At 41.5% G+C, this 21,657-nt stretch overlaps 1 protein-coding gene across 8 annotated transcripts in view; it reads left to right on the top strand.

Moving 5' to 3' along the window:
* The first annotated feature begins 1,608 nt into the window (after positions 1 to 1,608).
* LOC126299039 (lysosomal acid phosphatase-like) overlaps positions 1,609 to 21,657 on the top strand; it is a 612,830-nt gene continuing 592,781 nt past the window's right edge. For 7 of the 8 annotated variants that reach the window (XM_049990687.1, XM_049990686.1, XM_049990684.1 and 4 more), the window contains exon 1: positions 1,609 to 1,813. In XM_049990687.1, the coding sequence (XP_049846644.1) occupies positions 1,661 to 1,813 (153 nt within the window). In that variant the 5' untranslated portion in view covers positions 1,609 to 1,660. The remainder of the gene's footprint in view (positions 1,814 to 21,657) is intronic. The other variant, XM_049990680.1, reaches the window with a different exon arrangement.

Raw genomic sequence — 21,657 nt, 5'->3', positions numbered from 1 at the left:
ATTTAAATCAACTAGATTTTTACTTTTGGGGCCATATGAAGGAACTTGTTTACGGTGAGCCAGTAAATAATGTGGACGGATTGACGCAGAAGATATTAGATGCTGCCAATACCATAAAGGCCAATGTGCGTGTGTGTGAATGAGTGCGACGAAACTGGGTTCGCCGTGATAAAGCATGTGTAGAAGCGGAATGATGGTCATTTCGAACATTTATTGTAGTATTGGTATAAGAGGAAACGAAGTAATGGGTTTTCTTTTCGTTACGAAGTTGTTGTACAGAAGGAAAATAATGTGAATTTAGCATTCGTTATGGCTTTGCCGTAAAAAGGTGAAACTGTTGATTGTGATTAATGCACAACTGTCTACTTGGTGACTGACTGAATTTGTACTAATGGAAAGACATTAGGTTTGATATTAGCTTGTCATTACTACTACGACCTTCGTTATCGACTTGTTGAGAAACATATTGGTTGTATTCAATTCACGCAAAGCGAATTACACATTCTTGACAACCCAAAAACCGTTTACTTTCCTTTTTTCGGCACCACCTGATTATCACACCACGTTGTTGTACACGTCTAATGATTTCAATCCTCTGGTCGGTTCGTTGCCTTTCTCTGGCCGCCCCGTCATTGTAGGCAATAAGCTCGGTACGCCGTGTACTGTCGGTTGACTACGTAAACAGAAATGCTTATACTATCTATCCTACGAACATTAGGTTTTAATAATACAAAAATAAAGTACATGATACAAGAAAATGTCATTACACTTTTTGTCAAGCACACCGAGATGTACCATCTGTATAATTTTGGCGCCTTATACCGTTTACACCCTGTATGTTGCTGTTACTTGAATACACGTTTCACTGCACAAATAGAAACGTAAATTTTTGCAGTGAAACTGTGTCCAAGTCACAGCAACATAATAAGACGCAGTATTCACAAATGAGCAGGAGAAAACACCAGACCAACGACAGAAGACAACAAAAATACGTTTGGCACTCAAGTATGAGCCAGCCACGGCTCAGGACAAGCCAAATGCAGCAATGATGAAGTGGTTACCTAATTTAGCGTTGCGGCTGATTTCAATTGGTAGCCACTGGACACACACAATGTAAAATAAAAGAAAAAAGCGCGCTTAGGATGCCACTACTGTGGGTATTAAAGCAAAACAATAATTGTGTATTGTAAAAAAGGCGGATCAATCCTTCATTCCTTAATATAACAGCACATAGGATGAATCTTTATCAGCTTGAGGTAAATTTCTGACGAGGTTGATAAACCGTTCAAAATGCCGAATTTTTCGACAGTGCGGCATTTTTCTAGCTTATCACACGCGCATGCTAACATTTAAAAAGCCGTATGAACTAGTGCATTTCGCAGATTTGTGTTACTGCGCAACATAACGAAAACGGGAATGTCATTTGTATGAGCGCCATCTGTGACCAAGATAAAGAAATTTTCGTCTTGCTCTCGTAAGCTTGAATCCCAGTACCAGGAAAGAATGCGCGCTTCAAGTTGTGAGTTCGTAAACAGTCGGCGTCTCACCTAGACAGCGCTCGAGCCTACTGATTCGGGCAACAGCCGTCGGAGCGCTGCCGTCAGCTGTGAGAAGCGGACGCTGGCAGTGGGTTGTCAGCTGACGCGCAGCGAGGTCGGAAATGCCTGGAGGTCGGCTGCCGTGTCAACGCAGGACGCTACGTGTGGCGGGGCTCACTTGCCTGGGCGCCACTATCGCAGTTGTGTTGGCGCTCTACATCTCCCTCGGGCGCACGGAGAAGCAATCCTCCAGTTCGTTGAAACTCGTGTCTATTGTGAGTACCTATGTTACTCAGCACGCACTCGGATATTCGCTTGAAATAATCAAAATGAATCATAGTCTTAAGTGACTGAAAGTGGCTACAGGCGTACATAACTGCATGCTCGACGAATATTCATAATCAGACGTCTTGCACAAGCGTGAACAAAACCCTCTCGCCTTCACAGGGCTCAAACATGCTTGCACTAGTATCAGTTCGTATGTGAAATGCGTCTGACTCACCCGGGGATGCCACGACATTCGGATATCGAGTTTACTTCAAACTTTGTATACTTTCAGAAGTCCTTCCGGGCAACTTAATTCGCAAGTAGCAACGCGTACTACTTACGAGACTTCGAGAAAATCGCAAGAGAAATTTCACGCGTCAGTGCTGTACCTACCGGTGCGTTGCGTCCCTGAACACGAGATGGCAGCTGTCATGTGCTCAGCGTTCAAGCGTTATCAGGGTCGCTGGATCGAGCCCTGCTCGTGTTTCTTTTTTCTTTATTTATATTTATTTCAATACTAGTCACATTATTTCGTACATAGCACAATTGAAAGAAAACATGATGTAGACACATGTGTCTGCGGGAACGTTTCTTGATTTTCCAATGTTGCTTGGCTATTTGCTAACTTCTCTTACCACAACAAAAATTATAATTATCGACAAGTAAATGACCCAACCCATAATGTTTTTCTGAAAATGTATGCCTGTCGCGATTTCAGAAATCCTTTGTACCTGCAATCGGGAAAGGTAGCGAGGACTGCTTTACAGCTGAACATTTCGGTCCGCAGATACAGGTTTCAAGGAGGAGAGATACGCTTGGAAAGCCAAAGTCACACATCGATACATAAAGGTGTACGCGACTTTATTCAATAATAAAACGCGTTACACTATGCCAGATCGTGAAGATAATGTACGATTAATCGGCGGATGTGCTTTCGACATTACAAGGTGCAGCATAATATTTTTCATACAAACCCGGGAAACAAATTAAAAGGGCATCTACTGCATCTAATGTAATGTAATTACCCCGCACACACAAGAAATCTTCAGCGTTTCCAAGGAGAAACAAAGCTCGTCGATACTTTTTAAAACTTCTTTCTTCCGATAATTTGGATGCAAACCATTAGTAAGGTAACATTTTCGTAAATATAGGTGCCAGAAATTGGCGATGTACGACTGAATGTATTGTAATAGCATCTTCACGAGAAACAATTTTTCGTTCGTTGTCAATCAACATCAAGTTTTAAGGCGCTTGATAATTTTCAACTTGCCAATAGGAATACAAGTCTCATAATATTTATTATAATAAAAATTAGTAAACAGCGAAATAACATTGGAAATTCAATAAAAGTTCAAGCAAAAATGTGTGTTTTTTCATCATAGTACCTTTCAAATATGTACGAAACAATAAGACTAGTGTTGGAGAAAAATATAAATTTAAAAAACCATTAGTGGGACTCGATTCAGCGATCCACCGGTTGAGGAACTTGAACGCTTACCACATAACCGCCGTCATCGTGTGCTTAGGGTCGCAACGCCTCGGTACTTCTGTGGCGATTTTCTTGAAATCGCCTACGTAGTACGCCATACTGCTTGCACATTGTTTTGTCCTAATCGTCTATTAAAAGTATAGCCGGCCAGAGTAGCCGAGCCGTTCTAGGCGCTACAGTCTGGAACCACGCGACCGGTACGGTCACAGGTTCAAATCCTGCCTCGGGCATAGATGTGTGTCATGTCCTTCGGTTAGTTAGGTTTAAGTAGTTCTAAGTTCTAGGGGACTGATGATCTCAGAAGTTAAGTCCCATAGTGCTCACAGCCATTTTTATTAGAAGTATAGAAAGTCTTAAGTAAATCCATGATCTAACGCATGGCCTCCCCTTGGCAGCTGATGATGCGCTCGCATGACTGGTGCAAGTTAGCAAAATTATTTTACAAAGAAATGGAATTTTCCGCACTGTGCTGGTTTCATTGGTGGAAAACAAGCATAGAAGAGTTTCTACAACTACAGACGGCTCACTTGATTTGCAGTACAAACATACTCTGAGACTGGTTCTACATGTCACAGCAGAGATAAATTATACATTTTTCGTGTTCGATCTGATGTTCTGTCGCTCAGATGTCAGAATATCGGGTGGTGATGGTGGTCTTCGGAACAGAAAATCTCTCAGGGCTTTCACAGCACGCTTTAGAATTTTAACACCGCTATAAATTTGGAAGTGGGTCCTATTGATAAAGTACTAAAAGTAACTGTTGCTTTACATACTTATTTAATTACCGATATAGGTCGAACGTATGATCCTTCTGATTCTGTAGTTTGTGATATCACATGATATTAAGCAATTCATGTTGGCACAGCATCCACAGCCGGCTCCAGCGACTTTTGCCGCCCCGTGCGGAAATTTCAAGCGCCGCCCTCTCCCTTGTATTTTCGGACATCATCAACCATTTTTACAATGGCACTCATCCATGACGTCTTAATTTCACATATCACACTTCCTCATACGTAGTTTTGACATGAATACGTCTTTAATACCAGAGACTGGTGTGGAGCAATGGTCAGAGAAACGGAAGTGAAATGTTTACTACGTAATACATTGAGATATAGGCATCCAAACTGCAAAATTAATTGTACAACCAAAGGAAGTTATTTCACAAGCAGGGTCTGTAACTAATGCGTGTTCACTTTTCGCCGGATCGGCCGCCGTGGCAGAGCTGTTCTTGGCGCTTCAGTCCGAAACCGCGTTGCTGGTACGGTCGCAGGTTCGAATCCCGCTTCGGGCATGGATGTGTGTGATGTCCTTTAGTCAGTTAGGTTTAAGTAGTTCTAAGTCTAGGTGACAGATAACCTCAGATGTAAAGTCCCCTAGTGCTTAGAGCCATTTGAACCATTTTTCACTTTTCGTCGTTTACTGAGCAGCGGACAGCGTGCGGCGCAAGACATGTAACAAACAGCATACCTGAGTATTACACTGTCGACGGTATCGTCGCCGCTTCTACTGTACGAAGTGGAAGATCATAGGACAGCGAGTGACTTGTATGTATTTGTTGAAAAAGGAGAGTGAAAATCGCCAGTGCCTAGTCAGTGTGTACGCAGTACACACAGGAAAAACAGCTGCGGTCGAATATCGAGACATTTTGAAAGCACTTTCATTTATTGCAGAGGAAAGTAACAATTACATTGTGTATAAAGTTATTGCAATGAAAACAGTATGAAACACGGCGTAACTGGATAAACAGTTCGTGCAATGCATTTTAATTGCTTCAGTCCAAAATAAGGTCTGACAGGTTTTCTGTAATAACTTTAATATTAATAGCTATTACTTCTGGCTTCAACACTGAGAAAATAGGGAATGAGGGAATACTTCAAAGAAGTTACAGAATTAGGTGAAAAAAGTAATTGAATTGATTGTGGCAAGAAATAGTGCAATGTAAATGGTATTAATAGCAAATCAAGGACAGGGATTGGTGGAGAAAACTGCCGTATTTCTTTCAGAGTGTAAACATCTCTTAATAGCATAGTCTGGGTTAAAAAGAGTATGTTATGTGACGGGTAGTGCATAATTTACCTATTCTTTCTCTATTTCAAACTATTTTTTCAGCGGTATTCCTATAGTTTATTTAAGGAATTTTCACGCCATCATATGTTGACATTTATCTTTATCTCTTTATTACAAAGTTTTTCGCATAACGGGAGGGTAGGGGGGCTCTCGAGCTGGTGTAAGTACATTTTAAGTTTATGTAGACGTCTAGTAAAAATAGTGGCCAACATTGGTTGTAGCAGTCTTTGCTACTTCGCAAGGCGCAACGAAAGTAACTAAGTCCAGCGCTTCCTTTGTCATCTGTTTTCACAATACCGTAGACAGCTTCCAGTAGGGAATTAGATTCTGTGAACGATTTGTATTTCCAACTTTTTCTCACACTTCTTCATTTATAAAAAACTGTCGTTGGGTTGGTTAATTCCTCCTTTCGGAACCTTTCAAGCCTAGGATTTGGCCGCCCCCCCTCTCCGTCCCCCCTCCACCCGACCCCACGCCCTCCCCCAGGGCCGATCTTGCGAACACCAGATAAATCGGTATGTTAGTAGTACGGAACTTTGTCTCTGTAAACATTCCACATGATCATAAATATGTTGAAAAATTCATGACCTGCTTTATAAATGAGTGACAAGTTCCTGGGCGACAAAACATCGTGCATTAACAAAATAAAACTACGAATGAAAGTTTTATACAAACAAATAAAGGCAACTATGATAGAGGTGTTGTATGTTGTTGTTGTTGTTGTTGTTGTTGTTGTTGTAGTCTTCAGTCCTGAGACTGGTTTGATGCAGCTCTCCATGCTAAGCTATCCTGTGCAAGCTCCTTCATCTCCCAGTACCTACTGCAGCCTACATCCTTCTGAATCTGCTTAGTGTATTCATTTCTTGGTCTCCCTCTACGATTTTTACCCTCCACACTGCACTCCAATGCTGAATTTGTGATCCCTTGATCCCTCAGAACATGCCCTACCAACCGATCGCTTCTTCTAGTCAAGTTGTGCCACAAACTTCTCTTCTCCCCAATTCTATTCAATACCTCCTCATTAGTTATGTGATCTAACCATCTAATCTTCAGCATTCTTCTATTGTCTTCTGGTCCAAACTATTTATTGTCCATGTTTCACTTCCATACATGGCTACACTCCATACAAATACTTCCAGAAACGACTTCCTGACACTTAAATCTATACTCGATGTTAACATATTTCTCTTCCTCAGAAACGCTTTCCTTCCCCTTGCCAGTCTACATTTTATATCCTCTCTACTTCGACCATCATCAGTTATTTTGCTCCCCAAATAGCAAAACTCATTTCCTACTTTAAGTGTCTCATTTCCTAATCTAATTCCCTCAGCATCACCCGACTTAATTCGACTACATTCCATTATCTTCGTTTTGCTTTTGTTGATTTTCATCTTATATCCTCCTTTTAGGACACTGCCCATTCCGTTCAACTGCTCTTCCAAGTCCTTTGCTGTCTGTGACAGAAATACAATGTCATCGGCTAACCTCAAAGTTTTTATATCTTCTCCATGGATTTTAATTCCTACTCTGAAATTTTCTTTTGTTTCCTTTACTGCTTGCTCAATGTACAGATTGAATAACATCAGGGAGAGGCTACAACCCTGTCTCACTCCCTTCCCAACCACAGCTTCCCTTTCATACCCCTCGACTTTTATAACTGCCATCTGCTTTCTGTACAAATTGTAAATAGCATTTTTCTCCCTCTATTTTACCCTTGCCACCTTCAGAATTTGAAAGAGAGTATTCCAGTCAACATTGTCAAAAGCTTTCTCTAAGTCTACAAATGCTAGAAACGTAGGTTTCCCTTTCCGTAATCTTCATTCTAAGATAAGTCGTAAGGTCAGTATTGCCTCATGTGTTCCAACATTTCTACGGAATCCAAACTGATCTTCCCCGATGTCGCCTTCTACCAGTTTTTCCATTCGTCTGTAAAGAATTCGATTTAGTATTTTGCAGCTGTGACTTATTAAACTGATAGTTCGGTAATTTTCACATCTGTCAACACCTGCTTTCTTTGGGACTGGAATTATTATATTCTTCTTGAAGTCTGAGGGTATTTCGCCTGTCTCGTACATCTTGCTCACCAGATGGTAGAGTTTTGTCAGGACTGGCTCTCCCAAGGCTGTCAGTAGAGGTGTTGTAACGAAATCAAATAATTTTTCAAAACCTACCTGACTTACTTTCCATTGTTCTAAATTAGTTGCAGACCACCTAGGTACCTCTTGCTCACAAAGACAGCTAAACAAATGAAAATACCACTGCATTGGTTTGTACACCTGGCATGCAGCAGTCCGTAATTTATAATTGCTTTCCACATTTTATTCTTTCCCTACGATTATTTGATCTCGGTGAATTTATCTTCTCAATTACTGCATCTGTCTCTACTACCGAATAAACTGCATTATATGTAACTGGAAGGTTATTCGCAGCATCTCTTTTCACTTTGTCATAACACGCCTTCTGTATCATATTCCGTAGGAAAGGCTGATTTTCATAACCACGAATAAAATCTTCAAGGAATTCGATGTTGATGTGTGTCAGATCGCTCGACATGACAGCTAAGAAAACTAATCTACTACTGACGCGTGCTTAACAAGCCTCCCTATTCTTGGTGCACACACTTGCATGCTTGCACAAGCTTAAATATAGAAAATCGAAAAAGCATCGTATGCAGTCCTGATACTTGCGCAAATTTATCGCACTCACGTGCAGGCATCCTTGTGTAAAACGCTTCCGCATGGGTGCCTGTCAAGCATGCAGTTACGTGTTTGGCCATCTTAATAGTGACTTGATTGAAGCTCCACATTGTCATCTGCAAACGCAGATGTACACATGCGTATGACATTTTTGCACGCTGTTACCTAGTTACCTAATCTATTTAAGATTATATTCCTTCCTTTCCTAGTGTTTGGCGTCGTTGATAACAAACTTGATGACCCTTGTTTCAATTCCAGAAGATAAATTCTGTTTTTTCTGGGTGAGTGTCTTTCGTTTATGACTGACACCAAACTCAGAGCTCTAAAGTATGTTTCAATAACCTGAATTTCAGAACAATGTTTTGTTAAAAAAAATTTCATGGTATCGTGTAAGTTTTCAAAGATCGTAACTTGTGATTTTTATGGTGGTTGGATGGGGAGGGGGAAGTTGTGTGAATGAAGAGATGCGGGTTCCGGCTCCTAAAATTTAATAAATGCAGCACTGATCCACGTTAAATTATCTAAAGATGGAGGATTAATACTCCAAAATTGAAAACTTAATATCGACACTCTCGCAGAGGGGTACATCATTTACTGCATTTTATAACTGCCACATACGCGTAGACTATGCGTTGCAACATGAATGAGCTTAAAAATTTGCCCAAGGGTTGTGAAACGTGTTAAATCAGTTGGGTTTCGTTAAAAAAAGTCCAGACATGGCTCATAAATTCGTTTATTGGTCAACATATCACTAACGCGGCATTCATCTTGCACAAAGCTATATCATAGTTCATTCCTAATGCAAAATAAGCCGAACTAGATCGTTTGAAATGCCTGTAGCGTCAGCTATTTAAAATACCTTTAATTGTTGAGACCGGATTGGTGCACTTTCGTGATATCTCCAACATAAATTGCTTTTTTAGAACCCGCCCTCCCCACCTCACTTGGATACTCATAAAGACAACTGCGGCCACGTTTGAATTCTTAACTATTTCAATGGAGGACCCATGCCCTAGAAGCCTACGCCTAATTTTGGTGTACTGTGTGACTGTGAAGACTTACTATAGTGTTAATCGGCCCCAGAAAAGGAATGAGACAAGATGGAAATGAAAGAGAAACACTCGAAGTAAGCATAGCTGTTCAGCACAGTTCGATGTGTCTTCCATTTGTTGCCCTGCACACATCTAAACGATATTCTAGTTACCACAATGAAATTTTCACTTTACAGTGGAGTGTGCGCTGATACGGAACTTCCTGGCAGATTAACACTGTGTGCCGGATCCTGGACTCGAACTCGGGACCTTTACCTTTCGTGAACAAGTGCTCTACCGACTGAGCTGCCCAAGCACGACTCAGGACCCGTCATCAAAGCTTTAATTCCGCCAGTAACTCGTCTTCTACCTTCTGCAAGTTTCGCAGGAGAATTTCTGTGCAGTTTGGAATGTAGCAGACGAGATACTGGCTGAATTAAAGCTGGCAGGACGGGTCGTGATTCGTGCTTGGATAGCTCAGTCGGTAGAGCACTTGCCTACAAAAGGCAAAGGTCCTGAGTTCGAATCTCGATCCGGCACACAGTGTTAATCTGCCTGGAAGTTTCGATATTCTAGCTCTTCCCATTCACGTGCAAGGACATCTGGTGTAAAAGAGTGAACAGCGTCAGCGATTCTGTTTTAAATGATTAATGTCATTGATATGTTCACTTCACACACGTTGGTGCAAATAACCCCAAAAGTAAAAGTCCTACGGTGTTAGGTCTAGGGATCGTGGTGGCCATGACTTCAGACCACTCCTTTCTATCGTCCGCTGGGGAAATTTTGTATCCAGGAATTCACGAACATTGGTGGTGTAGTGTGTAGGAGCGCTGTATTATTGAAAGATGAAACCTTCTGGGAACTCTGGCACTCTAAGCAATTACAACATGACAAGATAGTTGTCTGACGTCACACTCTGCTCCGCAAATAAAAATGGACGTACAATTTTATCATGCATCAGTTCACCTTAGGGGTCTTACGTTCGTACTCAGTGTAGACGCTAGGATTTTCAGAAGCCCATATTCTGATGTTATAGCGATGAATAGAACGACAGACATTAAATGTAGCATCATTTCCTAAACACAATCTTCTTCATAAATGGTTCATCACAGTCGATCTCGTTAAGCATATCTGTAACAACCTCGAATCGTTTGGGTCTATCAGTCGATTCGATGGCGTGCAGGTCTAATAATAATTCTCGAGCACACGCTCGCACTGATTTTGTGGGGCTCCTTATGTAGTTATCCCACATAGCTCTTACAGAGTCGTCACTTACTGGAGGCCTACCAGAACAGGGTTGTCCAACAAACTGTCGGCATCCTTTAACTGCTTATCCCAACCATTAATGTTTCTTCTATGTGGTGGCTCTTCGTTGTACACGCGACAACATTCACGTTGAACATTGGTTACGGATTCGAATTTACCAAGCCACAGAGCATAATGAACGTTTCTCTGTACCGCCCACATATCGACTGACGTAACGTGATATGCTGTTGTCACACGACTCGCTGTGATGCATCATTTTCGCACGCATACCATTGAACAGCATTGTACAGAAACTTTTTGCAGTGCTGTCCAATGCAGGGCAAATTTCAAACTTTCGTTTCGTTTTTGTTAGCTACAGCAACGGTTCATTTCTACACCATGGATCTAGGGACGCACTATATTTCTGTTCTCGATAAATCCTTCAAAGCAATGATTGATTTTTGGCCGTAATCTGCTCCGGAGTATCCACTGGAACTAAACTTGGACGACTATTTTAAAACAATTCTGCTGACTAAATTCACACTTGACTTGAATGATTCCTAAATACGTACCAACACACCAAGGACGTAATTTATAACATCAGCATTATCTCCACTGTGCCAAGCGGAGAAATTTTTACCTTGCCCTCGTAATGAAGCGGAGGCTGCAAAACATTCGGTTTCCGGATTTTTAGAATGGTTTCTAAAGAGCAGATTTGGTGGAAAAATAGGCAATACATATTTTTGCGCAACTTTTTGCGTCCTTATTTTGGGGTAATAAATGGCTCTGAGCACTATGGGACTTAACATCTGCGGTCATCAGTCCCCTAGAACTTAGAACTAGTTAAACCTAACTAACCTATGGACATCACACACATCCATGCCCGAGGCAGGATTCGAACCTGCGACCGTAGCGGTCACGCTGTTCCAGACTGAAGCGTCTAGAACCGCACGGCCACACTGGCCGGCTTTGGGGCAATACTCTCACAATAAATTTGAAATTTGTTTCGATACGCCTCATAGTGTTCACTAATTATCAAATGTATACTACGCCCGTATCAAGTGATAACAAACTGTTTCTGGCTTAGATTGTGAATGAGAAGTTGTCATAACTATGCCTGCAAATTTTAAGCAATCTCTGTATTGAAATAACAGCTATATTGTTTATAGTTCGAAGCGCCAGAGTAGTCGCAGGTTATATCTGGACAATATTTCTATGATTTTTTGTTTTTCAAATAGTAACAGCTGCATTTAAAAAAGTGGCACTGTGTCCACCGTTTCTGCTACCATACCTTGACTTTATAAAAAGAAATTGAAGAGGCCGGATGTATGATCATAGTGATGATTTTTATAACTGGTATCGGCAGGTAAAAAGTCATTTTCAGATCTATGACACTTTTAGTTAAATCTTTAACGTATCAACGCAGCTGTATGAATGTATGACGTCGACAGTTTGCAGCTGCGGAATGACAGTATATATACAAGGTGTATCATAATTAATGGCGCAAACGCATACAGTTGAAAGTACGCGATACTAGAAGCAAAAAAGCTTCACTAAACATAGGGTCGAAAATGCGTACCTTAAGACCTACGAGCAATTTTTCGTCTTCGATACTGTGAAGAGAATCTCTCCTACTGAAAGCTCTTTGTTTTCCATATTTTGGGAAGTGATAATATGGACCAAACAAAGAAAACAGTCCATTAAACATGTACTCTAAAATGCATACCTTTAGAGCTATGATCAGTTGTCCATTACAAGAGTTGCATTCCAAAGTACCGAAGATGAACAATTGCTCATAACTTTTAAAGAATGCATTTTAGAGCACATGTTTACTGGACATTTTTTCTTCCTTGATCCATATTATCACTTCCCAAAATATGGAAGCAAAGAGCTTGCAGTAGAACAGATTTGCTTCACAGTATCGAAGATGAAAAACTGCTTGTAGATCTTAAGGTATGCATTTTCAACTCAGTGTTTACTGAGACACTTTTGCTTCTAGTATCGTGTACTTTCAGGTGTTTGCGTTTACGCCATTAATTATTACACGCCCTCTATTTGACAAACATGAAAAAGAACCTGCAAACGATTAACATTCGAAACCGGCCGTAAAACGTGATTAATATTGTTAAGACTTCATGTTTAATTACAAAAAAATGATGGCTACATGGTTGATTCGGGGAAGGGGACCAAACAGCGAGGTCATCGGATGAGGGAAGGATGGTGAAGGAAGTCAGCCGTGGCTTTTCAAAGGATCCATCCCGGCATTTGCCTGAAGCGATTTCGGGAAATCAAAGAAAATCTAAATCAGGATGATCGGACGTGGATTTGAACCGTCTTCCTCCCGAATGCGAGTCCAATTAGCCCAGTGTGCCAACTCTTTCGGTCAAAAAAATGACCGCTGTCTTTCTCGATTACACATATGCCGATCTTCATCCTAGGGACTTTTCTATGTTATTCTGTCTTCGGTTGAAAGCTACTTATTTTTGTGTGCCACCATTTACGTGTCATTTTTCAAATTCAGTCTCTTTGGCAAAGTGAACAGTTTGATATAGTATGAGTATAGCTGCAAGATCCAACATACTAGTTAAATCTTGCATGTCCAGAAAAAAAAAAATTGTTTGGATTTGCGTTTCAAACAAGTGTTAACTGGAATAATGATGAAATTCACATCATCAGACCTACGCGAAAAATTTTTGAGTCATATTCCATAAAATTTCTTTGAAGTTGTACAAATAGACATGAGAGAGAGAAAACTTGTATTTTGTAGAAAGGAACTGACCCAGATATCGTATGCCTGTTTTGTCAGGTATGCATGTCTGGGGAAAGTTGTACGTCTTCTCTCAATGTACATTGTGTTAAAAATTTAAAACGTGTGTGTATTTCGCAGCTTTAACAACACTCTGCCGCTGTGTGGAACAACCGCCTCTTGTTCTGTCACCTTTCATGTCGCCGTGCTCTACTGATCCTAGGAAAATGCAGATTGAAATAAATTTTTTGGCCTTGATTATTAAACAGAATTCTACACCAATAATCGTCCATTGTGATACACAGTTCCCTGAACGAAAGCGAAATTTTTCGCCATCACCAAATTACCTTCCGTCTGTTTTCGACTGTTTGCCTAAGATAGCAATGTTAAAGTCAGAAGGTATTTATTTCGCTGTACACATTTTCAGGGCGAATAAAAGCCACTGCAAAAAACAAAAATAAGTTGTTCGCAGTTTTACGAACAGAAGCGGTACCAGTTTTTAGCAGGTAAAGAAAGCCGCGCACAGCTCCTCGAGGGCGATCTACACACGTTCTATTCACATAGGAGGAAATGGTTTAGATAGCAGCTGACAGTTACATGAAGCTAATACGAACCTCACAGGAAAACACGAGGCTTCCACTTTCTGTATGTGCGTGACATAAACACTGTTCGTTCTTAAGTACAATGGTCACTACTACGACTTTTCAGTACAACTTTAATTATTTCAGTGTTTCACAATAGTTGTGAGTAGAATTGCGCTCTACTGAAGCGAAGTTTCGGTAGTTTTACTACAGCATATAAATGACGTAGTAAATGGTGAGATTACTGGTAGCAATCGTAGGGGAAAAAAACAAATTCATAATTAAGACAGGAACTCGGAGCCCACGACTTTTTATTTTTTTGGTAGTTTGTTTTACACATAATTAGAACCGCACATCATTCACTGTTAGCCCAATGTGTATTTTATATCTTTACAGAACATAAATTGCATAAGTATTAAAAATTAGTTAAGCGTGTGTAACTTCTGCTCTCTTCTGCAACCAAAGCAATTAATTTTGATGCAAACCCAGTTTACATGAATATGCATAAAGATTATTATAATTATTATAGTTTTTACTTAGTAGAACGTCCGTTACAATGATCAAAGGCAAGAGTTTGTAATTATTTATAAATACGAAAGTTGTTTATGAATAACAGAAACATGTTTTATGTAAACTCGACGAAGTATTGAAGAAAATGATTGATATACGAGGGTTATTCGGAAAGCAAGAAACGATCGGTCGCGAAATGGAAACCACAGTGGAAATCTGATGTAGTTTTGCACAGGTGTGTAGGGCAGTGTCTGTAGTATGGCCGTCGATCGCATTACGTCGTTCTTTTTAGTTCTGAGTACACAGGGAGCACATAAAGATACCTAGAACAATAGTGCCTTCCGCCAGATACGAGGGCCTCGTGAGAAATTTCGCCTGAAGCTGTGCAGCCAACATTAGATAACTTTCGCGCATTTTCTTCTTAAAGACAATTCTCAGCTGCATTCTGAAGGGTCAATAAAGATGCTCCTTCATCGTTTTCAATTGGAAATGTTTTATTACCCACAATACAGCCCGTAATTGTCTCTGCTCACATGAACCGCTGCTATGAAGACAACATTTTGGCACAGACGACGAGCTGTAGGCCAGCGTAGAGAATTGGGGGAAAGCATTGGCGGCTGCCTTCTATAACGGGGTTATTGAAAAGTTGGTACAACGCTACAACAAACGTCTGTCGGATCGGCGACTATGAATATAAGTAGCTGGAAGTTGTAGCTAACTGTTGCAAATAAAACAGTTTTGATTTTCAGTCTGGTTTCCATTTCGGGACATATCGTTCCTTTTTTTTCGAATAGCCCTCGTATTTTTGTTTTGCTGTCTTCTTTCAATTTTCTCTTCTTTTGAGGAAATTGCATTTTCTTGTACTATGTCATAAACCTGAATTGTTATTTTATTTTTACATCATCATCCCTCTTGTAATGTTGATGCATTAATTTGTTCTGAAAGCGGTGCTGATATTCAAGACAATAAAAGCGGGTTAAAAGCTGTGAGGTATCTGGGGAAGTTAACCTTGCATTACTTAGCAACTGTTTCACCAGGTATCCAGTCTAGCTTACCAAATTCCCAACTAGACTAACATTAATTATAATCTTTTAGTAGTCATCTTACGATAACCGGCGATATATATAAGACAATTTAAATAAAAAGAAATAAATCAGTTTATATTTGGACATTTATTTTAACATTGATCATTGTTCCGTTAAAATTTCAGCATATTAAACTTGACTCATAACTAAACTGGTGCCTTATTTAGGATTGTGAAAATGTGAGTTTCTAACCTTACGGAACACATCAAATATGGAGCCAAGATTGGGAGACTGCATACAACACTGCATTCATAAAATAACACACGAAGAACGTTGAAACATATGCAAGAGGAAATTAACCACAACCAACCGATTCAATTTTCACCCAAAGAAGTTAAGTTCGTAGCGCAATCCTGTCCGTCACGAAATTACCACACACTGGTATACTAAATTCGTACTAACTCTCTGTGAACTCTTGCCGAAAAGAATAGCTGAGGGCTACTTTGATGATTACACTACATGCTTCACGTGGTCAACTAGGTTTAGACAAAGAGTGTAACTCCATGATAATTTTGATAATTAAAATAAACTACATCGAAACACAAATTATAAAAGAAAAACCTCGAACTGGTTACTATCGTCTTACTATTAACCTGATTGGTCAAACAATTGTATAAGCACGTGGTACTGGTCTCACAAAGTACACCCAACGTGGGTTGAGCATAAAGAAAAGTTACTATATTGAAAAAATTGTCAAGACGAGATTTTATAATCTCACGCACATTCGCATTTAAGATTAATGATCTTAGTTAGTTACAGATCATCCACACGTGGTTCCACTTTACTCACAAAGTAGTGACAAAGCAACTGCTGGAAGATATTCTGTTCTTCACACTCGAATTACACTGTGTTGCGATTTAAGATAACATTAGATATTTTAGATTTATACCTGAAATAAAGGTGATCAAATTTTCAGTTGGCTGAATTTAAGAAATCAATTGTCCTATGGACTTACCAGAGACGCGCTTAGCCGGAGATCTTACCACTTCAGACGCTCGCTGCGGACAGACTGCCTGGGCCCCTACCGAGGGTGCTTAACAGATACAAACGGAAGTGACCAGAGAGGCAGCCTCCTATACCAACATGACAAGGGACGGACAGGACCGTACTAAGAATAGAAACCCCTTTGCTTTTAGAAAGCGTAGCTAGCTGTTCCGACGTTGGCCCTACTGTTCTCTAGCAGACAGGCTTGTCTGCCACCATCAAGCATGCAACTAGAAATACATTTGCTCATTCATCCTTTCACACATAAGGGAAGGGGGATGACAATATCTTATCACATACAGTATATAACAGAAAGCGGATGTAGGTTCCGTATGAGACTGTGCGACATGAATTACATATAAACTGTGTTTTAAAGTGTAATAATGTGACAGATCGTTCTTGATTATGTGTAAAAGTAACACGTTCCACTGCTCAGTCTCCTCCCAGAACGTTCCACTGCTCAGTCTCCTCCCAGATAGTCAGAAACACCACAGTAAATTTAGAAGTGGAATGTATGCCGTAAATGGCAACAGTTTTAAAAAATTAACATGAAAGGAATCCAACAGAGACCATTCACTCTGTTTCGCAGTACAAATCAATAATTTTCGAATAAAAACTGAATTAAATAAAATGGTTCAAACGGCCCTGGGCACTATGCGACTTAACTTCTGAGGTCATCAGTCGCCTAGAACTTAGAACTACTTAAACCTAACTAACCTAAGGACATCACACACATCCATGCCCGAGGCAGGAATCGAACCTGCGACCGTAGCGGTCGCTCGGTTCCAGACTGTAGAGTCTAGAACCGCACGGCCACTCCGACCGGCAACTGAATTAAACACTGACAGTTTCGATTTCGCTATAAATTGTGTTTATTTTTAAGTAACAGACAGGAGGAATAATAAGAAAAAAATATGTTTCTTGTATTACTGTACATGGCCCTTAATATATCGTCAATCCGTTTTTAGGAGGTTCAACACTTACGGTTTTAAGGGGAGTCTAGTAATGCACTGACGTAAACAAAGCGATCGATATGAGGTAAAGCCCATTAGGTATGCTACACACCGATCATACATGTGATGCTGGTGTGGGCTTAACTGACCGAGGCTATTAGTAATACTACCGTAATCTACACTTACTTTCGATATACTACGTAGTTTTACAACTCAAGTTGTGAGCTATTTGGGGCAGTGGTTGAGACTGACTGTTTCCTGATGATTGCTTAATTTACGTAAGAAAAAATCAGGAAGGGTTTCTTCCGCACCATTGTCCAACTAAGCAAGTGCTCCATCTCTAATGATTCATTCTGTCAACGGGAAAATGTAGTTTCCACCACACTTTGTACATTTGTTGTTGTTCTGGTCTTCAATCTGTAGCTAGAGCCCTCCACGTTAGTCGGTTCTGTGCAAGCCTCTTCGTCTCTGAGTAACTAATGCAACCTACACCAATTTCAAACTGTTTGCTGCACCCAGGCATTGGTATCCCACTGCATACTCCCCTCCATTACTAACTTGGTGAGTGCTTCGCCGGCCGGAGTGGCCGAACGGTTCGAGGCGCTGCGGTCTGGAACCGCGCTACCGCTACGGTCGCGGGTTCGAATCCTGCCTCGAGCATGGATGTTTGTGATGTCCTTAGGTTAGTTATGTTTAAGTAGTTCTAAGTTCTAGGGGACTGATGACCTCAGAAGTTAAGTCCCATAGTGCTCAGAGCCATTTGAACCATGATTGCTTCTATTTGTTTGGTGCTCCGAGGGATGACTCGAACTTCCGACGGGGGAAGCCGCGCTAACCGTGGCAAGGCGCCGTAGACCGCACAGCTACGCCGCGCGGCATGGTTGCTTGAAGTCTCGGGATGTATCCCGTCAACCGATCTCTTCTCTTAGTCAAATTACGCCATAAATTTCTTTCCTCCCAAATTAGATTTGGTACCTCTTGATTAGTTACCCGAACTACCCATCAGCATTCTTCGCTAGGTCCCCATTTCAGAAGCTTTTATTCCCTTCTTCATGTGCTGTTTATCGTTTAGCTTCCGTAAAATGTTACCAATTTCAAATTCTCTGAAAAAATAGTTTCTAATACATTTGTGTTAGATATTAAGATATTTATCTCTTTCAGAAATTATCATCTTCCTCTAGCCAGTGTGCCTTTGATATCTTTTCTACTTTGGCCATTCGTCAGTCACATTACTCCACAAACAGTGAAACTCGTTTACTGCTTACGTTTTCTAGTTTCCTAACTAAATTCCTTGGGCATGACATGAGTTAATTTGCTTACATTTTACTACCCTTGTTTTATTTCTGCTGATGTTTATCTTGTAACCTCTTTTTCAACATAGAACCCATTCCATTCAACTGATCTCCCAAGTCCTTTACCCTGTTTGACTGGATTGCAATGTCATCGACAAACTTCGTCTTATTTATACTGAAGAGCCAAAACAATATGACCAGCTGCTTAATAGCTTGTTTGTTCGTTTTTGGAGCGAAATGCATCACTGATTCTGCGTATCACGGATCCGATAGTTTGTTGGTAGGCTAGTGGAGGTATGTGGCATTATATGTATATGTACAGGTCACGTAATTCGTGTAAATAACGGACCGCTGATTTACGTACACGGAGATGGGTTGCATAGGATTTATATCAGGTGAATTTGGTCGCCGAGACATCAACGTAAGTTCACTATAGAGGTCCTCAAACCACTATATCACGGTTCTGGCTCCGAGACACGGACAGTTATACTGCTGAAAATGACATCGCAGTAGGGGAAGACATCAAGCAAGAAGCGATGCAGGTGGCTCGCAGCTGTCAGCATGTCTCCTATTACTACCACAGGTCCCATGGAAGTGCAAGAGAATGTCTCCCATAGCATAATACTGCTGCCACCAGCCTGCGTCCATGGCGCGCTGCTCATTTCGAGCCGCCGTTCACCTCGGTGACGGCGTTTACGGAGACTATCATCGACCTACTGCACCAAAAATGTGATTCATCCGAAGACCCGACACGTTTACATTGATCGACGGTCGACTCCCGATGGTCCCCGGCCCACTGTAATCGTAACTGACGAGGCCGTTGTGTCAACATGTGAACACACAGGGACAATCTGCTGCGGAGCTTCATGTTCAACAACGTACGATGAACGGCGTGCTCCACCATTGTGTTCTTTCGGAAGAGATGCCGCAGATCACCATCTATCCTACTTTACAGAGCAGCCAAGCCTCCGAATCCCACATACTATGGAGGGTCGAGGACGTCCAATCACTTAGCACCTGGTGGTAGTTCCACTGTCGGCCTACTTCGTCCTGTAGATGCTCACGATAGTAACACGTTAGCATTCGACCAACTTCGCCGTTTGCGAGATACTTGTTCACAGGCTTTGCGTGATAATAACGTATCATTTGACAAAGTCGCTTATATCAGTGGTTTTCCCCATTTGCAGCCCATATAATCGCGGGGTTGTCCCCATCCGTCTCCACTGCGCTTACATACTTTTCATAGCGCGTCACGTGCACACACCGTCACTATGCAGGCCCCACCTCGCGGTAGGCAGTGCTCATAATGTTTTTACTGATTAGTGTATTTCTTAGTTGCCGTATGTCCGTGGTCGAAGAAATTTATCGGTTCCTGAAGTTTTGTCCAGAGCCGCGCTGGACATCTTGAAAGGTGCTCCTGGCCACGGTAAGTCTTGCCGTTTCGTCATCACCCTCCATCGACGATACCTTGTAAGCGGGGTCATCTTCATTCGTATCACTGTTAGACGTCTCCATTTACTCCTTCGTAGACATGCAGTCGGCAAGACTCGGTGTTGCCAAGAGCACCTCCGAAGACGTGCAGCGCAGCTGTGAGAGAAACTTCTGGAACCGAAATGTTCACTATTTATTTCTTCTTCCTGTCAGCAGCTCTTAATCTTGAGGTTAGCGTCGTTGATCCTTGATCGCTGGGTTAAGGTTTCGATTCCCCTCCAGGTCTAGGATTTTTTCCCTCGTATGTGTGTGTGTGTGTGTGTGTGAGAGAGAGAGAGAGAGAGAGAGAGAGAGAGAGAGAGAGATTACATCACCACCAAGGCGCAACTCACCGAACTGACGTCAAATAAAAACTCACACTGGGTGGCCGACGATCCCAGATGGGACTCCTGGCCAGATGCCATACGTACATATCATTTCATTTCTTTCCCCCGAACTCACTTCCAGATTTCTCTTGGATTTCATTTACCGCTAACTAAATACACAGAGTGAATAACATTGGGGATAAGCGACAATAATTACGTCTCCCCCCCCCCCTTTCTCAATAACTGCTTCCCTTGTGTATCCTTCGCACCGTAGCTGCATTCTGGTTTCTGTAAAAGCTGTAGATAACCTTTCGCTACCTGCAGTCCATTACATGCAAAATAATCCACACAGCCTAGCGCGGTGTCCAGTTCTCGCAGAGAGAAATAATATATCCCTTGGAGAATTAATTTTCATGATTTGAAACTTCCTGACATATTAAAATGGCGTGTTGTTCCGGGAAGTAAAGCTGTGAAGGTGGTTCTCGCTCGGGCCTCGGCATTTCAGCCGGTAGAGCACTTGCCTGCAAAAGACAAACGAAGATTTAAAATGTCAAACGTTCTAAGACCCGCCGACTGGATTGACCGAGCGGTTCTAGGAGCTACAGTTTGGAACTGCGTGACAGGGGTGGTCGCAGGTTCGAATCCTGCCTCGGGCATGGAAGTGTGTGATGTCCTTAGGTTAGTTAGATTTAAGTAGTTCTAAGTTCTAGGGGACTGATGACCACAGAAGTCCCATAGTGCTTAGAGCCATTTTGAACGTTGCAAATGCCAAATCTCACATCTGTGAGGAGATTAAAAAACAACCACCTGTTTTTGTACATCACTTATTTGTATCTAAAGACTTGAGGGGGTATTCTGATACCATAGAATTATGTACTTTAATCACCTCATCGCTGAAATAAATGAGGGAAATTCTAAACTAATGTATAAAAAATGTTCCAAGTGACAGACCGGATCTAGCAAGGGAAATTCCCCATCGAACACACCTAAGATTTAGTGGTACGAGGACCCAGTGGACAGTCCGTCAACAGCTGAACAGATATTAAGCATGAAAACAGGAAGTAGGTGTGCTGAACTATGAATAAAAGGCAAAATAGAAACACTGAACGGTCCAAGCACAAGAAGTGCAACATGAGCAGTGTGTAAGAGCTACGACGTCGTGGCCAGTCGGCTTTCGGCCGTGGTCGCGTACGGACCGGCTCCGCGCGCCGGACAGCGCACCGTAGTTTGTTTACTTCCGCGTCGCGGTATTTCGTGTTGTGTAGCGTCCATTTCTATTGCACCTCATGGCGCACTGTTACCGCCGAGCGACAGTTAAAGTAACATTCCAAGCCGAACATGCTAGACCACGCGCTTTTGAAATTGAGCAATTCATTC

Source organism: Schistocerca gregaria, chromosome X, assembly GCF_023897955.1.
Source record: "Schistocerca gregaria isolate iqSchGreg1 chromosome X, iqSchGreg1.2, whole genome shotgun sequence".
NCBI lineage: Eukaryota > Metazoa > Arthropoda > Insecta > Orthoptera > Acrididae > Schistocerca > Schistocerca gregaria.
This window is presented reverse-complemented; position numbering and strand designations above follow the sequence as displayed.